We start from the raw sequence: 14576 nt of genomic DNA, 5'->3' as shown, positions 1-14576 counted from the left end.
TAACAACAATAATAACGGCAAGAATAATAACAATAAAATTTTCTGAAAATTCTTCATTATTATTAAAAATTTGAGTTTTAAATTTTTTTGTAAAACTTGATTAAAAAATTGTGAAATTATAATAATAATAATAAAAATAATGAAATTTTCTGGAAATTCTTCATAATTGTTGTAAAAAAATTTGAATTAAAAATTTTTTTTTTTTAATTAAAAAATTATGAAATTATAATAATAATAATAACAACAATGTAAGTAATAAAATTTTTTGGCAATTCTTTATAATTATTATTAAAAATATGAGTTCAAAAAATTTTTTTTAAATTAATTAAAAAATTGTAAAATTACAATAATAACAATAACAATAAAAATAATAACATTTTCTTAAAATTCTTTATAATTATTGTAAAAAAATTAAAGTTTAAAATTTTTTATTAAATTAATTAAAAAATTGTGAAATTACAATAATAATAATAATAATAATAGTAATAATAATAATAATAATAATAATAATAATAAATTTCACAAAGTTTCATTTTTTTTATGAACAAGTGATTTGTGACGTCGGAATAAATATATATATATATATATATATGTGCACTAATTATAATTAATTAATTATCAAGTAAAATTTTTAAATATCCATACAATTATTTTTATAGGTAATAAATTAAATAAAAAAAAAAATTTTTTTTAATTGTAAAGAAATTAAAATATTAATTCATATAATTGAATATTTTTTTTATTAATCATAATCATTAAACATTTTAGTGTTGTCGCTTACAATTTTACAATAACTATTTTGAATGCTCTTATTAATTAATTATTATCTTTCAACTACAAATAGTGAATATGTTTCATTCTATATTGATAAATTATTACTCTTGTTTTAAGCTTATTATTTTTTTACAATACTATAATACATCCTTTAGTGATTTTATATAAATAATAATCAGACAATTATTGTTATACAAATTTAACATTGATATTATTTTCTTTAGATAATAAATCATTTAAAATATAAAGAAAAAATTGAATAAATTTTCAACTGGTTAAAAATAAATTGTAATATAAATAAAAAAAAATTTATAATTATAATTACAAATTTATCATGTAGGCACTCATACGGGTATTGCTTATCAGGTCTACAACTTATTAAATTATTAAAGGTATTAAAAAATAATGAAAATTACTAAAACTATTCTTTGGCTCGAAGTTATTATAAGTTTTAAATATCAGCGTAATTTTTTATATTTACAATTTGTATAAACAATAATTTGTGATTTTTAATCACTTTAAAAATCATTTAAACTCTATATATTTTCAAAAACATCATTTTAATTGTCAGTATGTTTATTTTTTCTTTCTTTTATAGTGACACCCGTATTAGATATTGATTCTTGCTCTTGTTTAGATAATTTTCGCTGTTTCACTCCAGTTGCCAAGTAGGAAAACACACAAATTACTGCGTAACATATTTCTCTTGCCTAAAAAAAAATTAAAAAATTATTTATCAGCAATTTTTATAAATAAAAAAATATTTTTATAATTTTTTTAATTAAAAAAATTTTTAAATGCCAGCTAACTTTATTTTTTTTTAACGTTCATGAAATAATTTTTTTAAACATTTTCTTTATTTATTAAAAAATAAATTTTTTTTGTGTGCACGGATCTATACGGAAGGCGTGCAATAAATAAATATTAAATTTATAATACACACCATTGAAGATAAATATTTATGTTGAATTATTTGCCGTGTTTTGGAATCTGAAAATAAAAAAAAAAATTCATTAATTATAATTATCAATTAATTTTAACTTTATTAATAAATAATAAAAATTAATACTCACTGAATTCTTCAAGCACAAATATCCCTCCGTGTTGTGTAAAGCACTTCCGAATATGTTCAAACCTTACAAAAAACTGCAAGCAAATAAACATTTATTTTACAAAATTTCTACAAAAAAATTAAATAATAATTATAATAATAATTAAAAAATTATTCTATCATTTTAAAAACATTTCATGCACATCATTGATTAATTTAAAAAAGTGCCGGCGCAAAAAAGCCATGGACAAAAAAGCACATTTTTTAATATTAATATTAAATATATTTAATATACAAGTAAAAATAAAATGACAATTATAATAATTATGTAACAATAAATAAAAAGTGTTGTTGCAACGCTGAAGCAGTGACAGGCAACTCTGGAGATGGCCTAACTTCAAAAACCATAGATTATATAGATAAATATTATTGTAAATAATTTATATGATGATAATAATAGTAATAATAGTAGGAGTATATATTATTTAAGTGCTAAATGTGTGCATCGAGTGTGTCTACACGAGCGGTGAACTCTAATTTTCTAAATTACCTAGGATGCGATTTTTAATTGTTAATAAGTGATTGTATTTTTTTTTTTTTTTTTTATATAATATAATTATTATTTTATAAAATTCTAGGTAAAAAACAGGAATTTTAGTGATTTTAATAAAAATTGTTTTGTGCATGTACGAGCTGTAGTACGGCTGAACTTGTAACTCGACGGAGCGGGGTTCGAATCCCGCTCGGAGTTTATTACAGTAGTTTTGTGGTAGTATTATGTTATTTAACAAAACATGTATCATACATCTAACATTTATTAGTGACAATCTAATAATTATTTTTAAAAATATATAATTATAAATAATTAAATAATAATAGTTAAATTACAATGTGATAAAGCACTTAAACATAATTAAATAATATTTTTACTTAAAAAAAAAAAAAAAAAAAAAAAAAAATACTTGGTTTTTTTTATAAAAGTAATACTGACAAATGAACATTATTGTGTTTAAGAGTTAAAAAAAATTAAAATTTAAAAATAAAAAAAAAAAAAAAAAAAAAAAAAAACGGGCAACATTTATATTAATAATAAAATAATAAATTGCACAATGAGTCAGTTGTTAAATATACCTCGAAATCCTGTTTGTCCAGCCAGAATGAGAAGGGGCATTGTCGTAAGACAGGACAACAAACAGAAATATATATTTATACACTGATAGAAGGATTTATTAACTGTTAATAATTTTATTTATTTAAAGACAATTATTTAATTTATTTATTAAATTTTAATAAATATTTTTTAACATTCAATAAATATTTATTTGAGAGGAAAGTAAATTTATTAATAGTTAATAAGTATTTATTAGTAGTTAAAAAATATTTATTATATAATTTATATCATTTAAAAATTTTTTATAAATAAAAATCATCTTTATAAATCATTTGGATTAATTATATTACATTGTAATAACGATTTTTGTAAAATACCAAATTTTATCACAGATAATAATTATCTTTTATATTTTTAAATATTAAAAACGTTAATTTATTTAATAAATTTAATTATTATTCAGATGCCATAAGGGCGTATAAAAAAAATTTATATAACAAAAATTCTGTTTTTTTTTTCTAAGTCCAAAAAAAATTTTTAGTTTGAAGAAAACATTTTTTTTGCATTTCTACACGTTTCATACAAAAATACGTCGGTTACCAAAAAAAAAAAAAAAAATTTTGGACTTAGTAAAATATAAAATGAAATATTTATTAACATTTAATAAATAGTATTTAATAAATAATTTATTAACAGTTAATAAAGCTTATTAAATATAAACAAATCCTTCTATCAGTGTATATATTTCTTAAATAATTAGATTAATAAACATATTAATAATATTATATAATTTAATATTTTTCTACAGGACGATATTATTTATCACCGCTTAGTTGACGCAACTATAATTCTATAGAATAAATAATTAGGCGACGATAACAAGGACCATCTCAAAAGTTCCCCACATATAAAAAAATAAACTTTTATTATATATAATAAATTTTATTTATCTTATAATAATTATTATTATTTAATTAAATTTATTTGTTCGATTTAAAATATGGCATTCAACATTTAATATGTATATATATTTAACTTGAAATATATATTTAGCGAAAAAACATAAAAAATTAATTAGTAATTAAAATAATAATTTAATAAAAAAGATAATATGGCAACCATTATCATATATAATTATTAAAATTTTATAAAATTTAACTGATAAAATAAATATTATAAAAAAACAGTATTATTATAATTATATAATTCATATTTATAGCTGCACATTGAGGCATGCAATTTAATATAAACATGGAAGAAAAATGCATGAAGAAATAAAATAAAAAATATAAATATTATAAAATAATACATAATTTTGTTTTTATCCGATATATTTTTTTTTGTTTTATTTTTACTATTTATCATCTAATTAATTCTAAATCTATTAATATGATAATTATTTTATACAATACAAAATTTGTAGGAGATAATATTGAGTGGTCCTTGGCGTTGAGATGTAATTAATAAAATTAAAAAAAATTTTAATAATAAAAAAGAATCGACAGATTTTTTTCCATACTAATAAACTATTTTTTTTTTTTTTTGAAAAAAAAATACAAAAAACATTTTTTTTTTTTTTTTTTTTTTTTTTTTTTTACTAAGTACCTATTTAAATTTCGGTATATATTTACTATTTTTGCTTAGAATATAAAGTAGCAATATCCAGCTGTTGTTGTATAAAAAAATACAGAGCGTAATTTAGAATAAACAACAATAGAAAATAAAACTGATCAATAGATAATAAAAGAATAAAAATAGTTTTAAAAAAAAAAGTTAATATTAAATTTAAATATGTAAAGAACGTAGATTAAATTTTGATAATCTCATACCTTGCTATTGGCAAAAAGTAATCCCACACCTTCAATGCATACTTGCAGTAACCCGCCTTCCCCGGTTTTGACATCCTGTACAGGAAATTCGTCGCCCAGCTCAACTCCGAGATTAGCCCGACCGCGAGCTGCTGCCTTTTCAATCGCGTCTTTTATGCAGTAGTAGAGATCTTTACTCTGATAACACAATAAATTTAAATAAATAATTTTATTACATTCTTGTACCAGAAAAAAAAATTAACTTGATTTTTTTTGAGTAGAAAAATTCTTAAAATAATTATTATGAATATTTATTGCACACCGTTTTACTTTTTAATAATATAAAAAAAATTATCATAAAATCTCTTTCTATGCATAAGCATTTAATTTTGTCTCACCATAAATTTTTATATTTTTAATATACTAGTAAATAAAAAAAATTAATTCAAAAAATTTTTAACTTAAAAATAATTTTTTTTTTAATTAAAAAAATTATAAATTTTATTAGAAAAATTATTGTGTTAAAAAAATTAGAAATGTAATTAGAAACTCTTTAAAATAACTTTGTTAGTTCCAGAATTTTTCTCTCGATTCAAGTCAATTTTTTTTTTTTTTTTTTTGCGGTTTCAATAAAAAGAATTTTAAATAAAATCCGTCAGCAATAGACTTGCAGTAAATAATGTCGCAACTTACTTTTTTAGTGTAATAATTATGCAGCTCCAATTGATCTCCATTACGTTTAGATAAGCATAATACCTTATTTTTAGGACTACAAGTCATATTAACTAACCGCTCGTACCACCAACGCTCGACAATTACACCGTTTACCGATCGCAATACTAATCCATCATGCCGAACTTCTAGAAAACGCAACTCGCCATCGGCATCTGTACCAGCATGAACGGTAAACGACTGTCTATGCATTTGTCGAGACGTCAGTGGCTTTAAATCGATGTCATTGCCGTGCTGAAACAATTAAACAACTCTTTAATAAAACAATTATCCACCTGGGACATTAAACAACCCAGGCGCGTAGGCGTAGGCGTGGTCAATTAAAGTGAAAAGTCAATTAAAACAGATAGTTAGCTTGTTAAAGTATCTAACTGATTTAATATTGACTAAATAAACTCACCAGGTTATCGATTTGATCCAACAGTTGATTAAGTTCTTGACTGTAAATTAAACCGATGTGGCTTTTACCCAGTAACCGACGAATTTTCCGCTTCAGCTCCACTTTTTCGACATTTAACATTACCAGTATTGCTGTTAGATTGTGCAGCAGCGTGCAAAGTAGTCGATCTTCATCATGCTCCAGGCGACGACGCTCGCTGTCACTTAGGCTTTTATATCTAATAAAAAAATTTTATTAATTTTATAAAAATTCCAGTCGAGGTTCAGCTAAAAATTTTTTTTATTTTATTTACCTTTCCATCATTTCTCCTGGACCTTGGTCCATTCCAATCATGTCACGTTCTTGTGATACAGCGTCAAGGAACGCGTCTTCCCAAAATTGCATTTGATCCCAAAGACGTGATCTTTCTTTCCCCAACAAACCTATAAAAAAATAAATTGGTAAATATGATAAAGGCTCCAAATATGAATCCCGGAAAAAAATTTTTTAAATTTATGAAAAATTCATTTTATTTCATTAAAATTGTTATGAAATAAAAATTATAATAATTTATTATATTGATAATAAAAACAAAATTTATTCTTATATTTGGTTCCTTTACCCTAGTTATAAACAAGAAGTAATAAGGAAGAAGGAAAAATTTATGAAATTACCTTCAAATAAATAAGTTCTGGCGGCTTCAGGGCTGGGAGTTGTTGTAGTAGGCAACAAATTGCCCCCATGGTATCGAAATCCAGCACTTAAGGATGATTTACTAGACCAAATACTCCCTCGCTTTTCGTTGCGGTTGTTACCCTGCTCGACTTCACTGTCGGAAACAGCACTACGTATTGATAAAGTTGACTGATGTGACTGCCGGAATGCCGGGTGGTGCGATAAAGTATTTTTATTGTCTGGGGAATCACCGCCCAAGCTCATAATTGATGACCCGTGTGTCGTACGACTACCGCCTTCAGAATCAAAAGACGCCAGTTTACTTAATAGTTTTCCTTTCTTTGAAAACATATCAAGAAATAAATCTGCCGTTGATTGATTGCTGTCAGAGGTAGATGACAGAGAGACTGCATGTGATATTTCTAAATGAACTTGTGATCCGTCTGAAAATAAATAATGTTTCAGTTTTAGTCTATTGAACAATTTATGTCAGAAAATCAAACATTAATAATATACAATCAATCTATTTAAATTTTTAAATAATAAATAAATTATGATATTAGAAATTTAAAAAATTTTTTTTTAATTGAAAAAATTATTATGATTTTTTTTAGTAAAAAATTTTAAAGCATTTTTATTATTATAATTAATTTTTTAAAAGAAATAAAAAATTTTTCAGTTGTCAACTAAATTTAGTATCACAATGTATTCATTTTTTTTTAATAAAAATAAATTAAAATATTTAGAGTTTAAAAATATAATCCATTTTTAATGGTAAAAAGTTTATTAAATTAATTGGATAAATTACCATGTAAATGTTGAGACGATAGCGTTTTAGTAATATCAACAACCTCTGACTTATTAGCAGAGTTTGTTCGTAAATTTTCATGACTCTCAAATGAACTCGTCTGAAAAGTTTTAGCCATTATAAAAACAAACTTTACACATTTATTCTGGATTATAGAAATTATTCATATAAATATATGATTATATGAATAATTAACACGGCAATTATTATTTAAAAATATACAAACTTGTAGCATGAGCGGAGCTTCATAGACCCCATCATTGAGATCTTTGCTCCAATAATGCGTGTGAGCAATTTCCATTAATTGAAATACCGATGCCATACCACCGAGGCCGTAATTATTGTAGGTATGAGCTAAACCACTGGCTACTGCTTGAAGGCACATGAGCATTCCTTTATAAATTGCCCGAGATATACACTGAAATGATAAGCATAAATAATATTACCCAATTGCATTAGTATAAATAGATCTAGACAAATTTATATCATAAAATACGTACAACGTCGTCAATATGATCATCTGGACTTATTTTACGATTGATCCCCCGGTTCAATTTAGTAACAACGACGTCTCTGTAGCTCTCGTCTTCCATTAGCTTCTTCAATCTGTTAAGCTTGAAGTATCCTATTCCCTCGCCAGCGAGAACCTGATTAATAACTTCAGTAATAAAAGCTTGATTGTCATTATTAGTATTAGTCCGTTCATTGTTCTGTGCTCGTTGTATATCCTCAGCGTCGTTCCTATTACTCGTGTGCTTAATCAAGGAACTCTTATCCATAAGTCCGCCTTTGCCACGCTTAAAAGGACTGAACGACGGAATCGATGATTTGTCTTTCATTTTCTGAGCTCCTGATAATAAATTATTGCTGTTCCGATTTGAGCTGTTCTTACTCCCGAATAAATCACTAAACATGTTGCTCGTTTGCGCGGCTATTCCATTAATATCGCTGCTGACATTGCTGAAAAAATCACGACCAAGATCGCGGCGTCCTCCGCGCGTTTCTGACGTCACTAACTGAGTGTTCAATGAATCACGCTTTAGTGATTGACGAGCTGATTGAGGCATTTGTTCCGGGGACTGCTGGGATTCCCCCAAGCTCTGGAAATAAATTATCAGGCATTACATTAGGCATTTATTGATCTTGTAAAAGCTTTTCCGAGAGGGTGAATTTATTGTTACCTTCAATAGACCTTTCTTTGTCGCTTCCTTAGCACTCTTAGTTAAATCCCCAATTGTGCTCTTTCCGACGTAAGTCAAGTCGTCGAGAGTATTTTTACTGACACCTGCTGCTGTTTTACTTGCCTCTAACGCCGACTTGGAAGCTTCTTGCACTGACTTCGTTGCACCGTCTACTGCTTTTTTTGTTTGCTGTGTCAGCTGCAAAATTTTACATAATAGAGAATTTATATTATTAAGAGAATAAGGAAAAATTTGTGCACGATTAACATTTTTGAAGATATAAGCTCATCTCGATGTTATACTCATCGAGACCTTTCATTTGAGTACCCACATCAATTTTTCATATATTTATATATATATATATATATATATATATATATATATATATATATATATATATATATATATATATATATATATATATATATATGAAAAATATATCAAAATGCATGTGGGTACTCAAATGAAAGCTCTTGATGAATGTAACATCGGGATGAGAGCTTATATTTTTAAAAACGTCAACATTTAAGAAAGTACTGTGCAATTTAACAAGGTTATTAGTAAATAAATAAAATAAATCAGCAGCTCTTTAACAGTAAATTACTATAAATTAAAATAATTCACTTACATGTTCTAGTGGAGCAAAAAGACTATCCTCTCCCGCTTCTGTAATTTTTTCCTTCGCCTGGATCTTCAGCTTGTCCATATGTGCTAAAATCCCGTCTTGACTGCTCTGTCTTGTAGTTTCTCGCACCAAATCCTTGGCTTGAGAGGCAAATTGTTCGAACAATGAGCCTTGGGAAGATTGTCTAAGCACACCATTACCATCAACTTTTTCTCCGCTCTTCTGTCGAGTGAATGGATTGATCGGTGAAGCTGGCGAGCGTTCGTTTACTTTGGGACTGTTCGCCAAGCTGGATCTTCTTTGAGAATTTTCCCCTGAACTCATTTGCCGAAGCAAAAGTGGACCTACGCCAGTTAAGCTTGGTGTACGATCCAGCACGTTTCCGATGCTCGGCTGGCGCTCTAAACTCGGAATTATTGGCGGCATCTGGAAAAATTTTTTATTCCTATAAAATACTATTCTTTAGTTTATTTTTTATAATTTAAATAATAGATTACATTTTTGGGAACTTGGAAAAGTTCCTGAGCTTTAGGATTAAGTTCTAATTCCGAGTCTCGATTGCAACTCGGGCTACTGAGATCGCTGTGACTAGAAGAAGTACTTGTTGGACTGTCAGGACGCGCTGCGTTGTCTTCTTCGTTACCAGGGTACTGCAATGATTCTGGAGGGTTGTAAAGATTTTTTGGATCCACTGACAATGACATCTGATGCTGAGTTGTTTGTGAGTGATTGTTACCTTGAATGAAAAAATAAAATTGTTAACAAATTAATTTCTTATTACAACATTGCTTATTTTTTTTAAAAGAAATTTTTTATATCAGTGTAGTATTGATTTTTTTACGACTAATTTATGAACAAGTCTTCCAACATTTTGTTCATACTCACATAAAAAAATAAATACGGGCGAAAATGTAAGACATAAAATCTTTCCCGCATACATTTCTTCTCTATCTTGATACAAAAGTAGAACAATTTGTAAACCAGCCATCAAAAACTTTTGTAATAATAATTTAAAAAAGAAAAAAACAAAAAAAAAACTTACTAGGAGATAAGTCAGAAGAAGCCATTTCCGATACAAAATCCGATAAAGAAGAATAAGACGAGCTTGTACTATCAGCCCCTTCGGAATCAGATTCGCTTTCATCTGTCGGCTGGTTTTCCATTTCCTCGAGCGATTTGATAGCATTGATAAGAGAATTCGAAGCATACCACACAGAAAAATAAATGGGCTCTAGCGAGTCAGCAAACCAGCGACCCTTATCTCCGATTTGCGCCGGATCAAATACGCCAGTTTGTACTCTGAGAAAGGCGACATTGTTGGGCGTAAGAGACCACTCAGCCAGGAATTCGACAGCCTGAGTCCTCGCAAACTTATCCAAAAACTCGCTAGTCCTTGGCCGGGAGCGAAGAAATGAATTTATCTGAAAGGCGACCACTGGACGAGGATAGAGCCGCAGTGTTCGAGTGTGTTCAGAGAAATTTGCCAGCAGATTCTGTGAGTTGAAAAATCGCACCATTGCTACTCTTGTCGCTACGTCTACTGAGTCGACGTCATTGCCGTAGATAAAAGGGTTAAATGGTTGGGGTTGCTGTTGCTGTTGTTGTTGTTGCTGAGCTTGATTTGGTCTCGGTCCAACTGGGCTGCTGAATGACATACGACTTGGGCTCGAAGCTGTTGACGCTACGGGTGAACTTATAGGACTATGTTGCGATGAATTTCCATGGTCGACACTTGGTCTATGTCTAGATGAAGATATCACACTGAAAAAAATTTTTTTTAAATTATTTTCTTGATTCAAGTTAATTTTTTTTTTTTTTCAGTCTACCTGAGAGTAGATTGATGAGAAGCTGAGCTTTCTCTGCGGCTTGGAGATGGTACTCCCGACTGCGGAGATGTTTTCGATGATAATTGATGTGGCCCCGTGTTTATATTCTGAAAAATAAATTTTTTATTAATTAATAAAATTAATAAAATTAAAAATATATTTTAATAATAAAAGAAGAAATAAAATACATTAGAACCAGCTTGATCCATCAATTGCATTGACTGCTTGAGATGATTTTTTAAAATAGTGCCTTCGGGTTCCGGAAGCGGTGGTATTGTCTCGTGATTACCACTTGGTGGAACAATTTTATTGCTATCTAGGTCAACAAGCCAAATGTCATCTGGCATACGAAAGTTTTTTTTGTATAATAAAAAGGACGCCGGAATTCCTATAACAAAAGGCGTTGGCGCTAATAATAGTTGCTCAGCACAGCTCATGCACGTGGGTAGCAAAGGAATTGCCGGGAACATGTATTCTAATGGATAAATCATCGTAACAAATGCCATTACTGACATCGAAAGAGCATTATAGTCTCTGGACTGGAGGACAATCTGCAAAGTAAGTTCCATTATATCAATTGATTAATTTAATATTAATTTCTGTTTAAATTTATATTATTAATTTCTTTTGATATTAAATTAAATGATAAAATCACCTTGTGCTCTAGGAGAATTAATGTCATAACTTTCAGACAAATTTCAACCCCCAGGAGCTCTAATGGAAGATGCAGAGGAAAATCAACTAGCGAAAAACGCGTGTGATCTGGGAGCGCAAAACATAACGGCGGAACTTGGGGTGATAAAACTTCAAGCTCTACACGGGTTTTATCAGGAACTGGAACTGGGGCACTAAGTAATCGTAAAATCCAAGTCTCTATTTCACGGACGTCATGTAATACGAGCGATGATGCTCCTTGGAAACTTTGTGACGTCAATACACTCCAGACAGTGTCTCTGAAAAAATTGTCAACGGTTCAATTAGTTGGTATTGATTATTACTTATATTCTTATATATTTATTATGATACTGAAATTGAGAGACAATTGATCATTTTTAGAATTTTTTTAACTCATAAATTACAATAAAAAAAAATTTTTTTAATAAATTCCATCTTTGAAAGCTTTAAAAATTACAAATGCAATTTTTTAAATATTATTTTTTAATAGTTTATTAAAAAAAATTTTTTTATAATTTTTTTAATAAATAAATTACGGCAAAAGAAATTTATTTTAAAAATTTCTTCTTTAGAAATTCTAAAAAATTATGAACGCAATTTTATTACCTATTTGTCTGCCGTGAAACTCCGACTTTTTGAGGCAACGCATTTTCATTGCAGGCATCGATTAATTTTTTTAAAACATTTAAACACTCTCGGAAACGTGAAAAAAATGGATGATGAGATATAATACACAATGAAGTTAATGAATGATTTCGTATTCTCTGAAAATAAATAAATTATGAATTAATATTTATCATCTGGATCCAATGTCATCATTAATCATCAATCAGTAATTAAAGTTAGCTACATTGTTATTATTTATCTATCTAACTAAAGGTTATATTTATTTATAAATAACTTACTTGTCGACGACGAGAAGCTCGAGGTGACGGTGAATGACTTCCACCACTTTCGCTGTCGCAACTCGGCGCAGTGATTCCCAAGCGAGGCGCCCTGGTAGTTAATGGCGTATCGGATCCTCTGCGACTTGGGAATTCCCTCTCAGAGTCGCTGGGACCAATTACACTGCTTCTGTAGTCGCTAAAAGTTAATTATTAATATTTATCGTGCAAGCGATTTAATTTACTACTAACTAATGGCTTATTCATGTATTCATATTTTATTAATTGAAATATTAAAATAAAATTAATTTAGCAGATATTTCATCATTTTTGTTACGAATAAATTATGATAAAAAAAAAAAAATTATAATTTTATTTAACAAAAAAATTTGTCCTAAAAAATTATTTCTAAAAAATTGCATTTTTTAATTTTAAAAATTTTTACATGTCAATTTTTTTTTTTTATCATAATTTATTTGTTAAAATTTAATAAATATTTGGTAAATTAATTTTCATTTTTTTTTTTTTTAATAATTTTTTAGAAAAAATTTATTTGTTTAAGAAAATTTAAAAATTTTAAAGTGGCAGCTAAATTAAATGTCACAAATTAAAAATTAACCTTGAAAATGCTGAATCAGTGCTGCGCTCCATACTTTTGCGCCAACTTTCTTTACGTAATTTCGCGTCATTCTTGTCTTTTTTTTTCCAGACATTGTTGGACCCAGATGTAGATGTATAACGCTCGACTGGTCGATAGAAATTAACGCATATTCCGTAACGTGTTTTACCTTGAGTACATATAATTTGGTTATTGATTTTTTAGGTTAGAGAAGATGACATTTGGAACAAAGTTACTTTTTTATGAAACTGAAGTTGGCAGACATTAAAAATTTTATAATAATTGAAATATTATAAAAAAAATTCAATTAAAAAATTTCACATGTGCAAATTAATAAAAATGACAAATGAAAATTTTTAGAAGCATTTTTTTATTGTAATTAATTTGTTAAAAAAATTTTTAAAATTGACAGCTGACCGCTAACTTCAGTATTATTGTCATTTAAATTAGCCGACGTTCTAAATTTTTTAATTATTATATCAAAACAATTATTACAAAAAAAAAATAATTTAAAAAAATGTCACATATAGAAAATTTAAAAAATTACACATGCAATTTTTAAAAAAAATTTTTTAGTTATAATTTAATAAATTAAAAATAATAAAATAATTAAAAACGTCGGCTAACCTCATTATTATCAAATAAAATCCATAATAAAGTGTCTGTTAATTTCAGTGTCATCAAAGAAATACTTTTGACCAGATATAATATCAAAACTATTTCTTCATAAATAATTAATGGATTATTTGTAAGTATTATTACCGGAATCTTTGTCAGTGAGAGTAAAAGTAAATGACGTAGAATCTCTCTGAGCACTTCGTTTAGGCCCAACACTAGAACAACCTTCCGGTTGGCAAAAATAAACCATATCCAGTGGCAAAGGAAAATCTTTATGATCTTCAACTGGATAACGGCGCAATAATTCCGGTACCTAAATAATTTACAGTAAGTATCTACACATTCGCATATATATATTTAAAAAAAAAAAAACATTTTGTCAATCGTACAGTGTAATAAAAATTAATCTCTAATTATGTTAATTACCTGAACAGGTTGTCGTGAAACAGGAGGTGCTTTTGTCCCAACGATAGCCAAATAGTCGACCAATCTCGGACACAAAAATTTTTTTTGCACATCCATTTTCCTCAAGATTTATTTTACAGAATATATTTTATCAATTTATTATCATTGTTGGTATCAGAACAATTTAACGTCAAGTTGACGAGAAATTATTTAGTGTAAAGTGAGTATAGTAATTGAATAAACTAATTACTGAGCTCATAGCGGAGTTAAATTAGCGAACAAAGTTACGGAAAGAAGAAAAATCGTTTTTTTTTTTTTTTTTAATTTAATTAAAATTAAAATCAATACTTTTTCTTCGTCATTGTAATTTTATGACAATAGATTAATTTATAAAGGATATGTTTT

At 27.3% G+C, this 14576-nt stretch overlaps 1 protein-coding gene across 1 annotated transcript; it reads right to left on the bottom strand.

The window, feature by feature from the left end:
- Positions 1-745: 745 nt before the first annotated feature.
- On the bottom strand, positions 746-14321 carry Rab3-gef (Rab3 GDP-GTP exchange factor). The gene is made up of 23 exons (XM_074251777.1): positions 14193-14321; positions 13911-14079; positions 13149-13317; positions 12551-12728; positions 12252-12409; positions 11626-11923; positions 11159-11521; positions 10971-11077; positions 10187-10905; positions 9642-9880; positions 9148-9570; positions 8520-8717; positions 7839-8438; positions 7565-7756; positions 7339-7438; positions 6530-6973; positions 6169-6298; positions 5877-6093; positions 5438-5710; positions 4766-4942; positions 1848-1920; positions 1718-1764; positions 746-1484 (listed from the first exon to the last, which is right to left on the bottom strand). Exons 1-23 carry the CDS (start codon positions 14286-14288, stop codon positions 1335-1337), a joined length of 5520 nt encoding a protein of 1839 aa, XP_074107878.1. The 5' UTR covers positions 14289-14321; the 3' UTR covers positions 746-1334.
- Positions 14322-14576: the final 255 nt, after the last annotated feature.

The sequence above is a fragment of the Cotesia typhae genome, unplaced genomic scaffold (genome assembly GCF_013202065.1).
Source record: "Cotesia typhae breed Kobodo isofemale line unplaced genomic scaffold, CoteBio_Ctyphae contig_83, whole genome shotgun sequence".
Classification (NCBI taxonomy): domain Eukaryota; kingdom Metazoa; phylum Arthropoda; class Insecta; order Hymenoptera; family Braconidae; genus Cotesia; species Cotesia typhae.
This window is presented reverse-complemented; position numbering and strand designations above follow the sequence as displayed.